We start from the raw sequence: 21,400 nt of genomic DNA, 5'->3' as shown, positions 1-21,400 counted from the left end.
TCTATACATTGTATGTGTCTGCCTATCATATGTTAATGTCTTCAGTGACAAGCCATTTAGCTGTGGTGTTTTAGCAACAACATAAATACATTGGTCTCATTCTTCCTGTGTGGGGCCCGGGGCCACTCTCTAACTGACCGCCCCGCCCCTCCCCGTTACAGTTGCGCCTCCCATTCAACAACGCACCGCTCCGTCGTGTGTATTCTCCTGTGTTGATGCCGTCCATCCTCTCTCTCCATCCGTGAAAGCAAATTCAAAGCAACTTTTGGAAAAAGTGCCCCCAACATGGCTTACACGACCGCTGGTGGGACTAAGAAGAAGGTCTGCTACTACTATGACGGTATGGGATATCCCGAGTGTGTGAATGAGGAGCCCAAATTGGGGCATGCTAACGCTAGCCGCTTAGCTAGTCTGTTTAGCTGGTGCTGCTGGTGACTGTGTGGTGTTTAACACAAGCTAGCTAACCACGAAGCTCGCTGCTAACGTTAATGACATCGCTAGAGTGGCCTTCATGGTGCTAACTAGTCACCGCGCGTGTTAACCGGTTAATAAAGCATACAGCTAACTATATATGTACAAAACATATAACGTTAGCGAGCAAGAGTGTGAAAATGAATGTCGGTATGAATGAAGTCATGTTGAAGGTGTTGTAATTAGCCAGACGTGAATGTGCACAACACTGTAATCCCAACACTCATTACTGGCTCATTGTCTGAGCCATAATTAGCACCGTGGGCCATGTTTGGTTCACCGTGTCATTCATAACGGCCTGGAAGAATATATGATAATGATAACAAACTTTAGACCTAGTCAGTCAAAGTTAAATTTCTGAGTCCACAAAGCAAAGTGTGCAGCCATCTCACGCACAATGCGCACAGGCCTAATTGATGCGGAACGTTACTCAGTGGACTGAGTGTTTCCGCCTGTCTGGGTCCAGATGAGCAGAATTTCACAGCACAGGAAGCAGTCCTGACCCCTAAAGTTTACCCAAGTCCTCCCCCCAGAGAAATCACTTATTTTTAAACTCAGCACTCCAGGTCAATGAGGACATAATTAGTCACAGTATCTGCTGAGCTGGCTCTCCTATTAATTCACAATGGTGCTGTGCCAAAAGGTGACACTGGGTGCCATCGTAATAACCTGGCCTGCTGTTTTTCAGATTTTACATAGAGTTGTTTATATATATATACGAATATTGTCCAATTTTGTGACCAAACTCGCTGAATGGTTGATTTCTGATTTTGAATGACTCTACTTGCTTCCTCACTTGCTGGAAATAGCCCCTGCAGAGGCCAGTGGTTTGAGGAAATACATTTCAAAATGGCATACATTGGTACTCATGCATATCACAGAGCAGAATGGTGGTCATGGCGTTTGCACTGTATGTCTATGAATATGTGTTTGTTTATGAGGGTTCATAAAATATTAAAAGTAAGCACCACTAGAGTGAATTGAATAGATAATAGAGTGCTCCAGGAATTAAATTTACATTTCCTAGAATAGCCTGATAGTTTCCCTGGGATAGTGACGGAAGGGCCCGCCTTAGGCCACGATTACACAGGAAGCGTTTTGCAGTTTACAAAACGCGAGGCACACTGCACTGCCCTTTTTTTTTTTTTTTTTTTTTTTTAGATTAAATGCCACTAGTAAAAAAACACTTGGTGTATCTTTTTATTGTTACCAGGTAACCACCCATCACCTCCTTACCCTAGTCCTCCTGTGTAATCAATCCACCATTTATGTATTTATTTATTATTATTTATTTATTTCACAGTAATTAGTAGCTAGTTACTAAAGCAGACAGCTAGAGGGTACTTGCTCTAGCTCTGGTTGAGGGTGAGACATTAGTTTCTTTGAAGAGGAAGTGTCGTGAAGCTTCTCCAAGTATTGAATACATTTCAGTTAACTTGTTCAATACTTTTTTCCCTGTGTCCTTACACTTTATTGCACATAATTTTTTACGGATTCATACGTTATGATTTCATTATCTGTGTAGTTATATTGAGTTAATACCAATGTCTTATGAATTTCATGTAAATAGCTGCGTTGGAAATGTATTTAATGAAAAGAATTTGACATGTTGGATACTTATTTCATCCACTGTAGGTCAAAAAAAGATTTGCAGATCATTGCATTCAGTTCTTATGCAGCTTTTACAAAGCGTCCCAACTTTTTAAATTGGGGTTGTACCAACACCTTAAAATACAAAAGATAAAGATAAACTTGTGAATCTGTTTTCTTGTGTTTAATACTGGCTCACATACTTATATGGCTGCTTTCTTTAGCATGTATTTGTAATAAAAGACCCTTTTTGAGGACATGGAAGTGCTCGTTAGCAAATGGACTTGGTATAAAATGCAAGTGGCTGCTAGATTTGCTTCACTTACCAGCCAAATATTAATGGTAGTCTATTTAGTGGCTGGTAGGTTTTGGAACCCACCAGCCACAGTGGCAGGTGGACAAAAAAGTTAATTTCCAACCCTGAATACAATGTCAATATAGCTATATGAGGTTAAATACTATGTTTCCATCTCCCTAGCTGCCATAGTATCTATATTGCTGATTATTATTTCTCAAAACTTCATTACTTGTCACCTCCTACCATTGCTTGTGACTGTGGTCTTTAAATTGATATGTTTTCCTTTGCAGGTGACATTGGAAATTATTACTATGGACAGGGGCATCCCATGAAACCACATCGTATCCGAATGACTCACAACCTGCTTCTGAACTATGGACTGTACAGGAAAATGGAGATCTATGTATGTTTCTAACCACTCAATTATGTAATAACATCCTTTATTGTCTGCTGCACTGTTCTATCTTAATGTAAGGTGTAACTAACAAATGAACATGTCTGTAGTCTTCTTCTGCTCTTCCCTAGTTTTCATCCAGCTGCTTTGTTTTGTGTTTCAGAGACCACACAAGGCCACTGCGGAGGAGATGACAAAATATCACAGCGATGATTACATCAAGTTCCTCCGATCCATACGGCCAGACAACATGTCTGAGTTCAGCAAGCAGATGCAGCGGTGTAAGTAGCGTGTAGGCTCCCTCTTTAGGGTTCTCATCAAGAATGCAAGTAATAAGTACGTTCGGTTAAATGTTTCGTCTATACATTGTCACAAAAAAAAAAACAACTAAATTCCCATTGAGCACAAACTCTCAAATGACACACACATTTGAGATATGAGTCTTTGGCATTTTTGCTTGATCAATAATTTAAACAATTAGTGGATAATCAAAATCACATTACATGCTTGCTATGTGGTAATGAAGAGATAAATGACTCAACCTGTCATAAGAAGAGGATGTATGTGAAAGTAATAACTCACATGCAGGAAAAAGGAGACAATTCTGCTGGTCAAACAGTAGACTGAAGATGATCACTAACTAGATACAGGCTTTACCTCATATGGCCCAAAGAGCTGTAGTCACCAGCTGATCAATCTGTTCTGCTTTACACCTTTCATTAAAATGTGTCTTGTATCCAGATTGTATCTACATAACATTTAACCTGATTACGCTATTAATATGTGTCTCCAGTGTCCACATAAAGATCTGATTGAGAGCCCACTGTTCGGTCCAGCACAAACAACCAAATGGTTGTAGCCATTCTCCACCAATTGCTTAGCCACTGCTTCACAAATGACATGGTTGTGTGTGTCGGACCAAATTAAAAGCAGACGCTTGGTTTCGTATTGACTCCATCTATGAGTACTAGTAGGTTGAACAGTCACGCATGATTACCTATTTCTGCTCACCTCCTTGCTGTATGTGCATTGAAAATGCAGTTGTATTTACATATGTTTAATGTGGTCACAATGCATCCCTGACCACCTTTGGAGGTGGTTTTGTCAGTTGGATCACAATGTGTCCTCAGTGCATTTTGGGTGCATTCACACATGTACTTTCACGTGGTCAAGATCTATCTGTTTGCAATCTGATCATCCAAAACACATTTTAATGCAAGTTGTAAAGGTGGTCTGAAAAGTCATGGAGACACAGTGATTTTATCAGTGTTGCAGTGGTCACCCTGTTCATAGGACACGCTGCTGTTCTTCTGATGTCGATGTGCTCACATTAGTAATTAATCAATTTTTGTTTTAATCTTGCAGTCAATGTTGGAGAGGACTGTCCTGTGTTTGATGGCTTGTTTGAGTTCTGCCAGCTCTCCGCTGGTGGCTCTGCTGGTAAGTTAGAAGACAGTGGGTATATAGACAAGTGGTAGATTTTATTACCAAATGATGAAACAGGTCATCAGACCATCACAGGGTTGATACATACAGAACCCCACATTCACACACACATTCAGCCCTGCTGGCACTGTAGTCATCAGTTTACCTGACCTGCATGTGTTTGGACTAAGGGAGAAACCACTATTTATATCTCTGCCTACTACATCACATCCTCTGCACAGAGACAAGGTCAAACACGTGACCATATTAGACACACTGGCATTTTTAGCACACTACAATACAGATAATTTAATCATGTGTTTCTACTATATTTCTTTTTTTATTATATCAAACATTTCCTAATAGAATATGTCACATTTTACAGTGAGTCATTAGTTATACAAATGAGTGTAACATCATTATAACAGGGTCATTATTATGTTCAGACTGTTGCATAATCACTGTCCCTGTTCAGAGCAAAGTGGAGCTAAAGTAGCCCTTACTGCAGGGATGCTTGATCACAGTGTGTGTATGGGTACAACTTAAGTTCCTTTTGGAGGGACACACACCAGACATAAGACCAGTTCATTTCGGATGGCTCGTCCAACTGGGGACAAAAACCATGTCCCCAATTTGGTTCTCTGTAGCTATCATGTAGATTTCAGGACTGGGCCTTTGAAATGTGAATCCTTCAGAAATGTTGACATTTCCAAAGCAGTCCTAAAGCATACTTTGTGTTTTAATGCAGAATTTTATGTTTGTAAGCTACACTGATCAGCCAAAACATTAAAACCACTGACAGGTAAGGTGAATAATATTGATCGTCTTGTTACAATGAAATGTTCTGCTGGGAGACCTTGGGTCCTGGCACATAGTGGATGCCACCTGATAAGCACCACCCACCCAAATTCCGTTGCAGACCAAGTTCCCCCCTTCGTGGCAGCAGCACTCCTCCAAGGCAGTGGCCCTCCAGCAGCACAATGTGCCATGCTACACTGCAAAAACTGTTCAGGAATGGCCTGAGGAACGTGACAAAGAGCTCAAGGCTTCAACCTAGCCTCCAAATTTGCCTTTTCTCAATTCAATTGAGCAGTCATCAGGGATGTTCCAGTATGCCAAGTCGTAACCCACAGGACTTCAAGGATCCAGACACCACAGGACACTTCCAGAGGTCTTTTGTCTGTGCCTTGACAAGTCAGAGTCAAGTTCGATACATGGAAGCCCTACCACAGATCGGGGTACCTCTGGGCATACATCTCGCAGATGCTGGATTAGATTTGGATCTGGGGAGTTTAGAGGGCAGGTTGATGCCTTAAGCTCTTTGTCACATTCCTCAGGCCATTCTTGAACAGTTTTTGCAGTGTAGAATGGCGCATTGCCCTACTGGAGGGGCCACTACCATCGAGGAGTGCTGTTGCCATGAGGGGGTGGACTTGGTGTGCAACTGTTGTTTGGATGGATGGAGCATGTCAAGTGGCATCCAAATAAAAGCCAGGACCTAAGGTCTCCTAGCAGAACATTGTGTTGCAATGAAATGATCAATATTACTTGCGTCATCAGCCAGTGATTTAATGTTTTGGCTGATCTGTGTGTGATAAAGTTGCTCACAGAATAATTCTGGCCTGATCTCTCTGCGTCAAATGCAAAGTATTTCTTTTTAACATTAAAGGTTCAGGACTAGATTAACAAATTAAAGTAAAAGTTGGGGAAATGCCTTTATTATCATTTAAGAGTTTAATTGCCACAGTTAAGCTTAATTGCATTATCAGAACTATGTGGGCAAAATGAGCAAAATATAGTCTCTGTCAGACCTAGTGTCAGTATCAGTCATGTACGATTTTTTTTAAGCTAAACCAAACGTGTTTTCTGTTGTTGTCAGCTGGTTCAGTGAAGTTAAACCGACAGCAGACTGACATCGCAGTGAACTGGGCTGGAGGACTTCATCACGCAAAGAAGTCTGAAGCCTCTGGATTCTGCTACGTCAATGACATTGTGCTGGCCATACTGGAGCTGCTCAAGTGAGTCTCATTAACAGCTTGAGATATTTCTTCCTCACATAATACCCATCAGCATGTACAGTCAGGTCCATAATTATTTGGACAATGATACAGTTGTCGTCATTTTGGCTCTGTACACCACCACAATGGGTTTTAAATGAAACAATGAATACCTGCTTAAAGTGCAGACTCTCAGCTTTCATTTAAGGCTTTTTTCAAAAATGTAGTATGAACCGTGTAGGAATTACAACCATTTCTTCACACAGTCCCCCAACTTTAAGGGCTCATAAGTATTTGGACAAACTAACATAATCATCAATTAAACAGTCAGTTTTAATACTTGGTTGCAAATCCTTTACAGTCAATGACTGCCTGAAGTGTTGGACATATAGGCATCATCAGATGCTGGGTTTCTTCCCTGGTGATGCAGCCGTCTGCACTTCCTGCTTGTGTTTTGGGTGTTTTGCCCTCAGTTTTGGCTTCAGCAAGAGAAACGCATGCTCAGTTGGATTCAGGTCAGATGATATGACTTGACCATTGCAGAACATTCCACTTCTTTGCCTTAAAAATGTCTTTGGTTGCTTTTGCGGTGTGCTTCAGGTCAATGTCCATCTGCACTGTGAAGCATCGTCCAACGAGTTCTGAAGCATTTAGTTGAATCTGAGCAGATAATGGTGCCCCAAACACATCCTGCTGCTCTTGTCAGCAGTCACATCATCAATAAATACAAGAGAACCAGTTCCACTGGCAGCCATACATGGCCATGACATAACAGTACCTCCACCATGCTTCACTGATGAGGTGGTGTGCTTTGGATCATGAGCAGTTCCTTCCCTTCTTCCTTCTCTTGTCTTCCCATCATTCTGGTAGTTGATCTTTGTTTTATCTGTCCATAGTATGCTGTTCCACAACTGTACAGGCTTTTAGATGGTTTTGACAAACTCTAATCTGGCCTTCCATTTTAAGGCTAACCAATGGTTTGCATCTTGTGATAAACCCTCTGTATTTATTCTAGTGAAGTCTTGTCTTGCTTACGAGAGCAGCAGGATGAAAGCTGAAGTGTTTGGGGCACCATTATCTGCTCAGATTCAACTAAATGCTTCAAAACTCATTGGACGATGCTTCACAGTACAGATGGACATTGACCTGAAGCATACTGCAAAAGCAACCAAAGACATTTTTAAGGCAAAGAAGTGGAATGTTGTGCAATGGTCAAGTCATATCATCTGACCTGAATCCAACTGAGCATGCGTTTCTCTTGCTGAAGCCAAAACTGAGGGCAAAACACCCAAAACACAAGCAGGAAGTGCAGACGGCTGCAGTAAAGGCCTACCAGAGCATCACCAGGGAAGAAACCCAGCATCTGGTGATGTCTATGTGTCCAACACTTCAGGCAGTCATTGACTGTAAAGGATTTGCAACCAAGTATTAAAACTGACTGTTTAACTGATGATTATGTTAGTTTGTCCAAATACTTATGAGCCCTTAAAGTTGGGGGACTGTGTGAAGAAATGGTTGTCATTCCTACACGGTTCATACTACATTTTTGAAAAAAGCCTTAAATGAAAGCTGAGAGTCTGCACTTTACGCAGGTATTCATTATTTCATTTAAAACCCATTGTGGTGGTGTACAGAGCCAAAATGACGACAACTGTATCATTGTCCAAATAATTATGGACCTGACTGTATGTTTGTAAATGCAGTATATGAAAACAAGCACAACAGCAATCTTCATCAGAACAGAAGTAGTAGTTGTCTCGGAGCCCTGATTTGAGGGTTGTTGCTCATGAGATACAGTGTTAACCTCACAGTGGATGGTGTGTACTAACCCCAGCTCTGTCTGTGCTCTTCTCTCTCACAGGTACCACCAGAGGGTGCTGTACATTGATATAGACATCCACCATGGGGACGGAGTAGAGGAGGCCTTCTACACCACAGACAGGGTCATGACTGTGTCCTTCCATAAGTATGGGGAGTACTTCCCTGGAACTGGAGACCTCAGGGTGAGCCTCAGCCTCTGTCCTCACTGAGATATCTAAGACACACTAGAATCTTTGCATCAAAACAGTAAAACATTCAGTTTGTGTTTTTTATCTGCATTCAAATAGACAGGAGTCAGATGGAAGAACATTTTTTTGTGTGTCTACATTTGAAAAAGCATAATAATCTTGTTGGTTGGCTGCCAGTGCACACTGATAGTATGTGTATATGGATAGTTTAGCAATGTATCTGTCATTTACTCTGTCGTCCTTGTTTTCAGGATATTGGAGCTGGAAAAGGCAAATATTATGCTGTCAACTTCCCCCTGCGTGACGGCATTGATGATGAGTCATACGAGCAAATCTTCAAACCTGTGAGTAGAACACTAATCTTGAACATGACTAGACTTCTTTATATTTCACGGAAAATGTTTTTGACATTTTCAAAATCTAAAAGATCTGATTCAGTCACCCATAATGAAGCAGAGTTTTGTCACATTGGCTCAAAGGTTCATTTGAACCTTTTATTTTATACCTGAATGACGTGTGACTTTTTTTGCACATTATTCCAGTGTAGGAAGTAGGGCTGTACCGAATGGGGTTTTTTGTTGTTGTTTTTTTAACTTTCAAAGCTTTTATTGGAGTATTTGAATTAACCTTTGAATGTCTGTCTTATTTGGTGACGTCATCACAAAAATGACACAAAAAATCTTAAAAATCCTCAGTTTGAATGAAGTGACTCATCAGATTAAAGGAGTTGGTCTTTTTTAATGGAGTCAACTTTCTTCAATGAAAAAATGTAATTTATGGTGCTGATAAACTGTTGCAAAGAGAAAAGATGTACAGAGTTTGAGTGTTGATTTAGAATTCGAATAGCAACATTATGAAGCTTTAAACTATTCTGTAGAGCCCAAATATATTCTTTACTCTGTGTTCAGGTTGTGAGCCTTATAGTTTCTTAAACAAGCTCTACAAAGCTTTTTGGCATCCTAACATTGTTGTGGTTTTCTAGCATGCAAGACTCTTGTTTTCTTCAACCTCGTCTCCAGGAGCAGCACACCGCTGCTTTCAGCTGGAAAGCTCTGCTTTTACTTTCTATCAAGAACCAAACAGCAGACAGACAGTTAGTGACTAGCTGGTGAACATAGTGGAACATTTAGCAGCTACAGAGGCAGATATTTTTCTCAAGAGGTAGTGGAGACCAAACCAGAGCTAAAAGAGAATCCAGCACAGCATTAAAGTTGTTGTGTTTTTATCATGAAACAAAAATGAAACACATTTTAAAAGCTACGCTTCAATTCATGGGTTTGTTTCCATGACACACTTGGCATAGATGACAGTGGGATGTCAGGTGGTTGGCAGTGGGAATGCGCACTGTCCTTCAGCACTTCCTGAGTGTGTCTGTGTGCTGTGGCCCTGCAGGTGATGGCCAAGGTGATGGAGATGTACCAGCCCAGCGCTGTGGTCCTTCAGTGCGGCGCAGACTCTCTCTCAGGCGACCGCCTCGGCTGCTTTAACCTCACCATTCGCGGTACGGATACACAGCAGATGATGTGAAATGAATGATAAATGGGAGTCATGACCCACGCTGGAAGTGATATATTGTGCCTTTTATTTTTACCAGGCCATGCCAAGTGTGTGGAGTACATGAAGTCCTTCAACCTCCCTTTGCTCATGCTGGGTGGAGGAGGATACACCATCCGCAACGTGGCCCGCTGCTGGACGTACGAGACAGCTGTAGCTCTGGACACGGACATCCCTGATGGTTGGTCACAGATTTAATGTCTAAATATTAGTGAGTGTGAAGGATGCTGAAAGGAGCACTTTTGTCTGTGTTGTGTTGAGCAGTAGATGATGGCATTAGACCGGAGCAGCAGTTCTCAACCTTTTGGCTTATGTGCCTTAAATTAAATCTGTCTGATCACATCAGGGGCTGCGTCCACCAAAGCATTCTTTTCTGAAGCCGGTGTATTTTTGTATTATGTTTTGCAGTGGGAATACTGTGTATTTACGCTGTGCTACAAACACTGGCAGTGAATTCTGCGCTGAGCGCTGCCGGTTGGACTTTTTTTTTTTTTTGGAGCACTGAGGGTTGAACAATTTTCAACTTTGGCTTAAACTCTGCACACATCTCAAATCTGTTAATATATTGTATATCAAAGCTGGATGTTCCACATAATAGGAATCAGACACAAGCAAAGCGTCTCAACTTAAAAAAACGTTGCGCCTCCAAAGCACTCCCCTGAGAAGCGCCTAGCATGATCTCAAACAGTTATCCTCAACAATAATGTTTGCACATCTTAGTTTGTCTGTTACCCACAGATAATCTCTCCGCCCACCCTCACCCTAGAAAACATTCAAACTGCTTACTGTAATCCTGCTTTCAATTTTTTTTGTCAGTGTTTTGAATTTTATAATTAATTTTTTAAAAGGTTCCATTAAAAGTAAAACCCCTGCATTCAAAATTACATAATTACTTAAGTGAAAGTACAAAGGAATTACCAGCAATATGTACTTTGATGCAAGTTTGAACATATTTTATGTGAAGCGAAATGTTCCCTGTCAGTGCTTTCCTATTATATCTGGGGCCATATTCACAAACATTCTGAGAGTACTCTAAGAGAGCTCCATATAGTGTATCAAATGGAGGTACATCATTACTAAAACAAAGCTGCTAGCCTGCTGCTAACACTCTGGGTGTTCCCTCTGGCTAATCATAGAAGCCAGAACAGTCTGTTAATCCAGTCCCTGCTCGCTGAAACGTTCTAAAAATAACACAGTATTAATGCTTGATATTCAATCAACCAGGGGCCTGTTCTATTAAGAGAAGCACAGGGCATGTGTGGATCTGATTCAAGATATAATTGACTCTTTTGTGTCATGGAATTAGTTCTAATTTAACAGAGAGGCATGAAAATGAGCATCATCTTAGATTTAAAAAACTGGAACTGGAAACTAAAAATTAAAAAACTCTGCAGCACCTTTCTTGCCTGACTTGGCTTCCTCTTTAGCCTGTGGTGTCGTTGGGTGGAGGATGGGATCTGAACAGGGATGTGGGGTCAGTGGTGAGCGGATGGTAGATGACTTCACCTCTGTGAAGGGACAGCCTGACTGCTACCTTTCCTTGCAGGGAGCTGAGTCAGCAGACTGTCTCCTCCACTGAGTGTGTAACATAAAGAGCAGGGATGTAATCACAGCCTGTCGAATGGGCCAGCAGTTCTCTTAATGGAATTTCAGGACATTAACTGAACTCCACACTCATTTCAATCCATCCTCCATTCAGTGAGGATCAGCGCAGGTTATAAAGCCTCAGTAAATCATATTAACAGGTGTGTTATCGCTGCTTTTTCATTCCAAACGACTGATAATTTGACGCTTTGTTTTATCTGCGGCGTATAAATCTCTTGCAGCTCTGTTCATTTTGGCTCAGTTTGCTTACTTCTCTCGTTGATGTTTCCATTGCAGAGCTGCCATACAATGACTACTTTGAGTACTTTGGGCCTGACTTCAAGCTGCACATCAGTCCCTCCAACATGACCAACCAGAACACATCCGAATACATGGACAAGATCAAGTACGTACACTCGGTTTAGAGGATTGTTTCTTAACTGAGCTGCAGTAGATGTTTAAAGTATTAAGAATGATTTTTAATTTTTACTGATGATGACTATTTAAATATTATCGTCTCGTCTCGTCGTCCTCTGCTTATCCGGGTCCGGGTCGCCGGGGCAGCAGCCTCAGCAAAGAAGCCCAGACAGTCCTCTCCCCATCCACCTCCATCAGCTCTTCCGAGGGAACCCCGAGGCATTCCCAGGCCAGTCGGGCGATGTAATCGGTAAATCGAGAGCTTCGCTTTCTGGCTAAGCTCCCTTTTCACCACAACGGACCGGTTAAGCGTCTGCATCACTGCTGACGCCGCCCCAATCCGCCTGTCTCCTGCTCCATCCTACCCCCACTCATGAACAAGATCCCGAGATACTTAAACTCCTCCACCTGAGGCAGGACCTCCCCCCCGATCTGGAGTGGGCAATCCACCCTTTTCTGGCTGAGGACCATGGCGTCAGACTTGGAGGTGCTGATTCTCATCCCAGCTGCTTCACGCTTGGCTGCAAACCGCCCCAGCGAGAGCTGGAGGTCACTGTTCGATGGAGCTATCAGGACCACGTCATCCGCAAATAGCAGGGACGAGATCCTCCCGTCACCGAACCTGACACCCTCAACCACTCGGCTGCGCCTAGAAATTCTGTCCATAAAAGTTATGAATAGAACCGGTGACAAAGGGCAGCCCTGGCGGAGTCCAGCCCTCACCGGGAACAGGTCCGACTTACTGCCAGCCACGCGAACCAGACCCCTCCAGTGCTCCTTTGGCACAGGGACTGGATGGCCCTTAGCAGAGGGCCACCAACCCCATACTCCCGTAGCACCCCCCACAGGATGCCCCTGGGGACACGGTCGTAAGCCTTCTCCAAATCCACAAAACACATGTGGACTGGTTGGGCGAACTCCCATGCCCCCTCCAACATCCTGGCGAGAGTAAAGAGCTGGTCCACAGTTCCGCGTCCGGGACGAAAACCACATTGCTCCTCCTCAATCCGAGGTTCAACTATCGACCGGACCGTCTTCTCCAGCACCCTGGCGTAGACCTTACCGGGTAGGCTGAGGAGTGTGATCCCCCTGTAGTTGGAACACACCCTCTGGTCCCCTTTCTTAAAGATGGGGACCACCACCCCGGTCTGCCACTCCAGAGGCACTGCCCCCGATGTCCATGCAATGTTGCAAAGGCGTGTCAGCCAGGACAGCCCTACAACATCCAGAGCCTTGAGATATCCAGGGCGAATCTCGTCCACACCCGGGGCCCCGCCGCGTAGTTCCTTCACTACCTCGTCGACTTCTGCCCCAGAAATTGGACGACCCGCCCCCGAGACCCCTGGCTCTGTTTCCTCACTGGAATATGTGTTGGTGGGATTGAGGAGCTCCTCAAAGTATTCCTTCCACCGCCCGACAATGTCCCCAATTGACATCAGCAGCTCCCCGCCCCCACTGTAAACAGCGTGAGCAAGTTGCCGCCTCCCTCCCGAGGCGCCGGACAGTTTGCCAGAACCTCTTTGGAGCCGATCGATAGTCTTTCTCCATGGCCTCATCGAACTCCTCCCATGCCCGAGTTTTTGCCTCCGCGACTGCCACTGCTGCGCTCCGCTTGGCCCGCCAGTACCCGTCAGCTGCTTCTGGAGACCCACAGACCAACCATGCCCTGTAGGCCTCCTTCTTCAGCCTGACGGCTCCCCTCACTTCCAGTGTCCACCAGCGGGTTCGGGGGTTACCGCCGCGACTGGCCCCCGCGGCCTTGCGGCCACAGCTCGCAACAGCCGCCTCAACAATGGCAGAGCGGAACAAGGCCCATTTGGACTCAATGTCCCCCCTCTCCCGGAGGTGGGAGTTGAAGATCATCTTGACAGGTTCTTCCGCCAGGGGTTCCCAGCAGACCCTCACTGCTCGTTTGGGCCTGCCAGGTCTGCGCGGCGTCCTCCCCTGCCACCTGATCCAACTCACCACCAGGTGGTGATCAGTTGACAGCTCTGCTCCTCTCTTCACCCAGGTGTCCAGAACATATGGTCGCAGGTCAAATGATACGACTACAAAGTCAATCGTTGACCTGCGACCTAGGCTGTCCTGGTGCCACGTGCATCGATGGACATCCTTATGCTCGAACATGGTGTTAGTTATGGCCAAACTGCGACCCACACAGAAGTCCAATAACTGCACACCACTCGGGTTCAGATCGGGCAGGCCGTTCCTCCCAGTCACGCCCCTCCAGGTCCTGCCGTCACTGCCCACGTGAGTGTTGAAGTCCACCAGCATAACAGTGGAGTCCCCGGTCGGGGCACTGTCCAGCACCCGTCCCAGGGACTCCAAAAAGGGCGGGTACTCTGAGCTGCTGTTCGGCACATAAGCGCAGACAACAGTCAGGACCCATTCCCCGACCCAAAGGCGCAGGGACGCAACCCTTTCGTCCACTGGGGTGAACCCCAACGTACAGGCAGAGAGTCTGGGGGCTATCAGAAAGCCCACCCCGGCCCGCCGCCTCTCACCCGGAGCAACTCCAGCAAAGGAGAGAGTCCAACCCCTCTCAAGGACTTGGGTTCCAGAGCCGGAACTATGTGTCGAGGTGAGGCTGACTATATCTAGCCAGTAGCACTCAACCTCTACCACAAGCTCCGGCTCCTTCCCCGCCAGAGAGGTGACATTCCACGTCCCAAGAGCCAACTTCCGTAGCCGAGGCCAAGGCCCCCGCCTTGGTCTGCTGCCCGATCCACACTGCACCGAACCCTTCTGGATCCCTCTGCGGGTGGTGGGCCTGCAGGGGTATTTAAATATTATATATGACTATAATCTTAGGTTTTAAATGTAGCACTTTCCTTGCCAATGATGCTCTGAGATGGCCGATTATATTGTTTGTTTTTTTCCTGGCTCCCATCATGAAGATATAAGGTGTTTAAACATCAAAATATTTTGAGCAAGAAAGTTCATCCACTTACTGGCTTTTTCCTGAGCTTTCGACAATATCTCTTGGTCTTCTTCAGAAGATGGAGTCCGCTCAGTATGAGAATACATTTTTACTCACAACTAAGTAATTATTATTCAATCTGTATGTTCCCTCACATTTGTAATATAGCGCAGACAGGGAGAGGCAACGTGACGTAGCTTGGCAGCATTTGTAGGAACAATCTGACAAAATTGATCAACAGATTTTTGCAGTACTTTGCTGGGTTATGCTCGTTTGGAAGCTCATTTCTAACAGTGTGATGAATAAAGAAAAGATCCTGTAAGTTATTATAATGAGAAATATTTTTTTGAAATATTAGCTTCTCAAAAAATATGACTTAGTATTTCAAAATAATGATTTAATATTGTTTAATATTGTTAATATTGTTGTACCATTTATATGGTATGTCATTATTTTGAAATACTACCTCTTTATATTTAAATACTAACTCATCTAAATTATTATGACTAACAGATCTTTTTTTTTTCATCACGAGTGGAAATGAGCTTCCACAGCTCTATTTTAATTTTAAAGAAGATTTCACTTATATGAAACAGACATTACTAAAACAGAAGATTCAACCTAATTTTCAAGTTTTTTTTCATGTCAAGTCAGATTTATTTATAGAGCTCATTTAAAAACAACAAATACTAAAGTGCTTCACAGAGAAATAAAATAATCAACAACACAGGAACAATCAAATAAAACAGTCATAAATAGGAGAATGTCACTAAAATTAATAAGAGCATACAATATTTTGACCAAGTCAACACAAAAATAGGATGCACAAACAACAAAATGGAATAGAAAATACATGTGCTAAGCAGTGTGGTCAGGTATGTCATCCTAATGATATTAAAAGAAAAGAGACACGTCTTAAGATGGGTTTTAAATGTGTCAGTAGAGGGGAAGATCTCACTAAGTGGGAGGCTATTCCACAGTTTAGGACCAACATCTGAAAATGCTCAGTCACCTTTTAGTGATCAGTTTTTAACTGGGTGTGTAGAATGGAGAGCAGTGATTGGTCACCTGATCTGAGGGGTCTGGAGGAGGAATAGAGGATGTGCAGTCAAATCAATTCTCTGGTAACCAGTGAAGATAGGCTAATCACGGGTTATACGGTCTCTCTGTCTGGTAACAGTGAGAAGTCTTGTTGCTGCATTTTGAACAAGCTGCAGGCAGGAATGGGGCTGACTGACTGATTCCATCAACATAACTGTGTTGATGTAAGAGTTGATTTGATGGCAGTTGTTTAAGTTGCTCCAGAATTCCTGAATGCCTTGGCTTTGTCTATCTGATTATACAGGCAGCGACTGTTTGAGAACCTGAGGATGCTGCCTCATGCTCCTGGAGTGCAGATGCAGGCCATCCCGGAGGACGCTGTCCCAGACGACACTGTGGACGAGGACACAGAGGATCCTGACAAACGCTTGTCCAGTAAGACTGGCATCCATTTTTATTCAGTGTGACAAGTATTCTTACTGTTTGACCTGGGAACTGAATTTATAACAGAACTGTCAAACACTAGTTACCTGCTATAATGTCAGACAGGGAGCTTACAGTTCAGTAGTACATAATGTCAGCAATGGCAGTTATCAGAATCAACCCAGTTCTCTGAAGATGTCCCCCAGTCAGTGTCTGTCCACAGGTTTTCCACCTGTAACATCATTAATCAGAGTGTCTCGTGTGATTGCAGTCCGTGCCACAGATAAGAGGATAGCCTGTGATGAAGAGTTCTCTGACTCTGAGGATGAGGGCGAGGGAGGCAGGAAAAATGTGGCCAACCACAAGAAGGGCGCAAAAAGGCCCAGAGTGGACGAAGACAAGAAGGAAGGAGAGGAGAAGAAACCTGGTGGGTACCCTCAGTTCAGACACTCAGGAATTATTCACAGTGGTGTAATGTTATATTTATAAATGTGTCTTTTGTTCTTCATCCTCTTCCAGAGATAAAAGAGGAAGAGAAAACAAAGGACGGCAGTGCTGAGAAGACTGACTCAAAAAGGTGACGAGCCTCTCTATTAGTATTTGTTCAACAACATCCTCACACACGTCCTCAAAACATTCTTCTTTTGTAATTCTGCATTTACTCGCTCCTGCTTCAGGTCCAGTTCACAGCGACTGAGTGCTGTTTTAAATTCATATATTCAGCTGAGGCCTGTGTTTACACCTGGCTGTGCTTTTACATTTTCTTAAGTAGCCCTGTTACTGTCAGCTTTCTGCAGTAATGGTTTCTGTAAACATGGTTTCTGTAACCAGGGGAGGGGATTAGAGAAACTCTAATGGCTGGATCTAGATTCTCCTGGATGACGCATATTTCTCTGCCATGTATACGTTTCAAATCAGCTTTCTGCGTGTGAATACGACAGGGAAAGGCTGTATCGCTGTTACAGAAAGATGACTACACGTAGCATCCTTGTATTCAAAAAAATTCCTTAGAATTCTGACTAAAACTCTGACACAAAGGAACCTGTGTGAGTCGGTTTCTACAGTTGAACATTTGACAGCTGTGCAACCACTGCACTCTCTGACACACTCTTGACACACGTACACACCAAAATAAGTAAGCAGTATGTTGTATTACTAATACAGATAAAAGAAGTGAGCTGTAGTTCCCAAATAAGGTTGGGTGTGGGGAAAAATCTGGCCTGCCGTGTGTGAATACACAGATTTTACAGTAACAGTTGCTACTATACATACATATATATATCTATATATCTATATATATATATATATCTATATATATATATAGATATATATATATAGTCAGTCAAATGAAGCCTCATGACGCCTCATGAAGCATTTTCTTTATTTTCTGAGCCCACTAGATGGCACTCTTGGTTTAAAGAGAGAGGTTCAAAGAATAGTGTGCTTTCAACCTTTTGTTGAACAAAAAGTGCCATCTCGTGGGCTCAGAAAATAAAGAAAATGCTTCATGAGGCTTCATGAGGCCGTCACTAACACTGGATGATTTGATGATGATTTGGAATCATGTCTATAGTTAAAATCACAAATGTAATTAGACAAATAGTTGTCTTTAGCTGCATCTGCAGTGTATATTGTGGTCACTTGATAAAGTTGATCTGCTTTGAAGAAGTATTTGCATTTCAACTTGGCCAACTTAAGTTTAGTCTGTCTCTACATATTTTACATAATGTGGTGCACTTTTCCCCTGTAAAATTCAGAATACACCCCAGCTGAGATATACTCTCATTTTCCTCTTGCAGTGTGAAGACTGAGCAGACCAGCAGTGCCTGAATTCTTCTTCCTGTCCACACACAGAACTCCACAGCGCTGTCCTCTCTAAAGGATCCGGCTCTTCACTGAATCACCGTCAGAAGCATTATATTTATTATGACTCTCTATTTTCTACTTGTAAATCTCTTGTGAATTGTGTCTCTCTTTGCGTAGTGTATCTGTGGATTTCTTGAATCCACCACTTGAATTTGCCATATGACAGTATGTCCTTTGATACCCTTTGAATCAGTTTTTTTCCAATGTGCTTTATCTTCTGAAGGAAACCTCGACCTACTTGTTTTTAGGAAAGTTTGGGTAAAACCTGTAGATGAACCAACTATGATTTCATGTTTGAATTTTAATATTTTGTATTTGTCAATAAAACTTTTATATTATTCCCTTGAGGTGTGTATTACTTTAAATGAGGTGCTCTTTAGAGGTGTGTGTAATGACAATGAACAGCCACACGGGGACGCTCTAACCTTGTAGATAGCATCTCAGGCTCGGTGCAGGTGCAGAGATGATTGAAGGAAGAACGATGGTATTTAAAGTTTGCTGATGGTTAACGTTCTTAAACAAGCGTAAATAAATCGCAAAGTACAATATAAGATTAATACAATAAGAATACTTTGTTGTGGTGGATTCGGCGCGCAGAAAGCCAAACGAGGACGACTCCAGTGTAATAAAACGCCACTTACCGGTTGGAAAGCTCCTCATTCCCACTGTCCACCATCACTGGATTGATGGAGGCAGACTTCAGATAATGACAGGCGACTCAATGAGTAAAGGTTTAATTGCTTCCAGGTCATGGCTTCTATGTGCATTTAAGGCATGCCGAATTGAAAAGTATCTCCTAATTATATGTAAATATGCGCACATTGGACTCTGTCTGGAATATTCCCTTCGTAGCTGTCAAATAAACTTTAAATTGTCCGAGTTTTAAATGGAGTTCGTCCGGCGTGAGGGACAGCCGCCTTACAGGCCCAGAGGGGAGCTGCACGCCAGAGACAAGCACCAACTGAGAGGTAAGCTAACTAGAGATAAAGCTAGCAACCTTTAATTTTAGCCACTAGCTTAATGTTATTTATGGTTTGCTCATACAGAGGGTTTTGCTAAGCCAGCCTGGAAGCCACAGAGGATGAACATGAGCCATGACTGAGGTAGGATGATGTTTGTAGATTACTGGAATCAAACTGTCCTCCATGAAATGGTGCAAGGTGAATTCAGGGACTTGATATCCTAGCCCAAACTTCTGGCTTCAGCCTGCTTTTTATTTGACTATGAATCCTCATTTTCCTCTTCCTGATCAGGATCACCACTTTAAGTTTTGGTCATTGATATGGAATATAGTGATGGTAGCTTGAGGAGGTTGGCACTCTTTTTTAGGCTTTTACCTTGCTTTATCATATCTTGAGTTTCAGAAACTCTTTGCAGGAGGAGCAGAGTTAGTCAAGGACAGTGGGTCCCTGAGTTTAGGTAAACATCATATAAAGCTATGACCCATGACCAAAACATTGATTAGGAAGGCCTGATTAAAATTACTTGAGTGTCTCAGGTCTGAGATGAAGACAACATCCACTGCGCACTTCCACTTCTACCAGATCCTGTGTTGGAGTGGATGTACAAGTCTGCGTTCGTAATCTGATCACTTCTAATTTGCATTGTACATTACCAAGTTACATCTGCTGTGTATTGTACCCTTTTGGACATATGTCTGTTTTTAATCATCAGTCTTAATGGATTACTCAACATAAAATGGAGTTCTACCTGTTGCCACTGACGAGTCATGGTTGCGCTTGAGACATGAGATGTGTATAATAAGAGGCTAGTACTGATTGCAGCAAGCGTTTGTAATCAGGAGGAAGGTGTTACAATGTAGTTGCGTTACTCTGCTGCCCTTTTGAATTAGCAGAAAGTCAAGTGTGCATTTCCTGAGGGCTTGCAGGTCAGACTTCACCTTTGGCTTTGAGTGTACACATGTGTACATTCATACAATAGACACACTGATGCACTGTGTTTAGGAACAGTCAAATAACTGACCTAGTGATTTTAGCAAGGTGCCTTGTTTTGTGTGGTTTTACTACCAGATGTTGAACAGCAGCATCACTGTGATTGCCCTGGCTGTTATTTTTGTCTTTCAGAATCCAGACATCACATTATTTTCAGGGGCAATTTCATCGTACAGAACACAGCTGTGACCGTGAAACCAACTTAGGTGAAATTCCTTAATGTGAGTTTTTGTCACGTTAGCATTTAACATAGCTTAGGTTGGTGTGTGGAATGAAGATTGGCTCCTAAAAATATTGCGTTTATTCACTTTTTCCTTCACAAAAAAAAAATCTCCCCACTAAATCACTACATAGCGTTACACAGATCTGTGGGAGTGGTGCAATTCCATGTCTGTCCACATCTTGTCTGAACATGACAATGCTCCTGAGCACAAAGCCGGGTCCATGAGGAAACTGTTTTCCTAGTTTGGTGTGGGAGAACCTGACTCAGCTCAAACCCATCCAACATCCAATACCTTTTTAGGATAAATGGGAACTGGAAGCAATTTTGGTCCAGAATCTGGTGGAAGGAGAAGAGTGGAGGCTGTTATAGCAACAGATTAAAGCTGCAGTTGGCAACTTTTAAAAATAACTTTTGTCATATTTGCTCCAACTATTCCTGACAACAGAGCACAAGACAGATGACCTGTAAAAAAAAAAAAAAATCATGTTTCTCTGCCTCCACCTAGTGCTCTAATGGCATTTGCAGGAATCCACCACACCTGAACAAAAGCAACCAATCAGAGCTGAGGAGTCTCTAACACAGCTTCAGTCACTGCTTGTGAACTGTGGTCAGACTGTCAAACCTGGCAACACTGATCAAGATTCTGTTACTGCATTGCCTTTTTATCGCCTCATATGTTTTCAGAAATATATTTAGGTGTACTGTTTAGCTGTAAAATGAGAACGTTTGTGACCCAGCCATCATTTCGGAAACATTCATTCATCGTAAGTGCTGTATTGTAGGCAACTGGACTCGCTTGCGTCTCCTGAAGACGTTTTGCCTCTCATCCAAGAAGCTTCTTCAGTTCCAAATGACTGGTACGAAGTTCATTTAGAACTGAAGAAGCTTCTTGGATAGGGGGTCTTCAAGAAACGCAAGCGAGTCCAGTTGCCTACGATATAGCACTTAAGATTACCATGACCTGGATGACTGAGAATCTTCACCGACATCATTCATTTTATTATCCCAGCTGACATTTCATTTTACAGCTAAACAGTTCACTAAAATATGCTCCTGAAAATGTTTGAGGTAAGAAACAGGTAATGCAGTAGCAGAATCTTGATCAATATTTGATCAGTGCTGCCTAGTTTGACTGCAGTTCATGAGCAGTGATTGACAGCTGTGTGAGAGACTCATAGGCTCTGATTGGTTGATTCATTCAGGCATGGTGGATTCCTGTAAATGCCTTTTAGAAGC

At 43.0% G+C, this 21,400-nt stretch overlaps 1 protein-coding gene and 1 long non-coding RNA gene across 2 annotated transcripts in view; both read left to right on the top strand.

The window, feature by feature from the left end:
- Positions 1–170: 170 nt before the first annotated feature.
- On the top strand, positions 171–18,327 carry LOC125897326 (histone deacetylase 2). Its single transcript, XM_049590566.1, has 14 exons — positions 171–340; positions 2,650–2,762; positions 2,917–3,034; positions 4,119–4,193; positions 6,058–6,196; positions 8,037–8,178; positions 8,436–8,528; positions 9,577–9,685; positions 9,779–9,919; positions 11,620–11,728; positions 16,005–16,135; positions 16,395–16,550; positions 16,643–16,700; positions 17,923–18,327. Exons 1-14 carry the CDS (start codon positions 286–288, stop codon positions 17,951–17,953), a joined length of 1,470 nt encoding a protein of 489 aa, XP_049446523.1. The 5' UTR covers positions 171–285; the 3' UTR covers positions 17,954–18,327.
- A 177-nt stretch (positions 18,328–18,504) lies between these two features.
- The window catches only part of LOC125896990 (uncharacterized), a 114,634-nt gene continuing 111,738 nt past the window's right edge, over positions 18,505–21,400 (top strand). Inside the window, exons 1-2 of the long non-coding RNA XR_007450368.1 lie at positions 18,505–18,957; positions 19,036–19,092. This is a non-coding gene — a long non-coding RNA (uncharacterized LOC125896990). The remainder of the gene's footprint in view (positions 18,958–19,035; positions 19,093–21,400) is intronic.

The sequence above is a fragment of the Epinephelus fuscoguttatus genome, linkage group LG11 (assembly GCF_011397635.1).
Source record: "Epinephelus fuscoguttatus linkage group LG11, E.fuscoguttatus.final_Chr_v1".
Taxonomy (NCBI): Eukaryota; Metazoa; Chordata; class Actinopteri; order Perciformes; family Serranidae; genus Epinephelus; species Epinephelus fuscoguttatus.
This window is presented reverse-complemented; position numbering and strand designations above follow the sequence as displayed.

Bases quoted from the DNA above. Each gene is read 5' to 3' on its own strand.
- LOC125897326 (XM_049590566.1), top strand. From the start codon at position 286: ATGGCTTACACGACCGCTGGTGGGACTAAGAAGAAGGTCTGCTACTAC. The intron at 8,529-9,576 runs GTGAGTAGAACA...GTGGCCCTGCAG, and splicing joins ACGAGCAAATCTTCAAACCT to GTGATGGCCAAGGTGATGGA. The intron at 16,551-16,642 runs GTGGGTACCCTC...ATCCTCTTCCAG, and splicing joins AGGAGAGGAGAAGAAACCTG to AGATAAAAGAGGAAGAGAAA.